This window comes from Helianthus annuus, chromosome 8, assembly GCF_002127325.2.
Source record: "Helianthus annuus cultivar XRQ/B chromosome 8, HanXRQr2.0-SUNRISE, whole genome shotgun sequence".
NCBI lineage: Eukaryota > Viridiplantae > Streptophyta > Magnoliopsida > Asterales > Asteraceae > Helianthus > Helianthus annuus.
The window spans coordinates 26,724,495-26,725,735 of record NC_035440.2 but is presented as its reverse complement, the minus strand read 5'-3'; the positions used below and the strand labels follow the sequence as shown (position 1 = coordinate 26,725,735).

Here is a 1,241-nt window from a genome sequence, read left to right as displayed (position 1 = left end):
CTTTTTTTCTTATTTCTCTTATTTAGTTTTTCATATATTTTCTTACTTTTTGTCTTTGTGTTGTTTGGATGTCTTATTGTGTTTGGATGATACGTAGTTATTTTTAGTATACTATTTAGAGTTGGTTTTTAGTATTTTTTTTGAAAGGCGAACTTCAAAAAACACCAAAAACGACGGGAAATCTCCAAGATGGAGACACCCAAAACCAAAGTTACATTACATCAAAAGAGAAATTCTTCCAATCCATCCAACCCACCAATCCCTTTTTATACCTACTAGAAAACCATAAGAACTCAAAGCTTTAATGTCCGTCACAATATCAACAACGGTCCGCCTTTCGTTCTTGAATATCCTCTCATTCCTAGCCCTCCATATCCTCCAACAAGATATCACCAGCACCCCATGAAGCGCCATCTTCTTCTCCTTAGACCAAGAAGAAGTATACTCCATATGGAGGATATCCGCCACCGAAAAGAAGTAGAACTGAGGGAGACCAACCCATCTAGCTATCGCGTTCCATACTCCCGTAGCAACCAAACAGGCCGTAAAAATATGGTCAACGGTCTCCTCAAACTCCTCACAAAAACTGCATAAACCGTCTCCGCAGTTGACATTCCGCCTAGATAGCGCCTTTTTCGTAGGAATCCTATCCATCAGCATTCTCCACATAAACACGTTGCACTTGATCGGAATCCATTTGCACCACCTATAAATCGCTTGGTCTATGTTTGGCCGACCAGTATCAATCCATCTCTTGACATCCGAAACCGAGAACCCATCTATATCAACTGTATCCCAACACCACTTATCGGCCGAATCTAGCACTTGAATCCCATCTATCAAAAGAAGACAATCCTGCAACTGATTTAACTCCACTTCTGTCGATGGTTCATGTCTCCAATTCCACTGTAAGCCACCAACTGAAGCAGCCCCCATGATTCTATCCCCCACCGAACAAGATTTCTCCTGCTCTAACCGAAACAAATCCCGAAAAATGTTTTTTAAAGGATCCTGAGAAACCCAAGGGTCTATCCAGAACCTTATTACAGCTCCGTTCCCAAGCCTACCCCCGATCATACTCACACTACTAACTTCACCCACTTTTAACCGAACACCGCATTTCACTAGTTTAGTCCACGTCCTAGCAAACCTAGAACTATGAGGATAAATCTCCCATTACCTATTGGACCCATGAATGGCGTCAACCACCCTTCTACATAAGGCATTTACCTCTTGCTTAT

General features: G+C 41.8%; 1 protein-coding gene across 1 annotated transcript; it reads right to left on the bottom strand.

The window, feature by feature from the left end:
• Nucleotides 1-216: 216 nt before the first annotated feature.
• LOC110869771 lies at nucleotides 217-936 on the bottom strand. Its single transcript, XM_022118993.1, has one exon. It carries the CDS (start codon nucleotides 934-936, stop codon nucleotides 217-219), a length of 720 nt encoding a protein of 239 aa, XP_021974685.1.
• Nucleotides 937-1,241: the final 305 nt, after the last annotated feature.

Bases quoted from the DNA above. Each gene is read 5' to 3' on its own strand.
- LOC110869771 (XM_022118993.1), bottom strand. From the start codon at position 936: ATGGGGGCTGCTTCAGTTGGTGGCTTACAGTGGAATTGGAGACATGAA.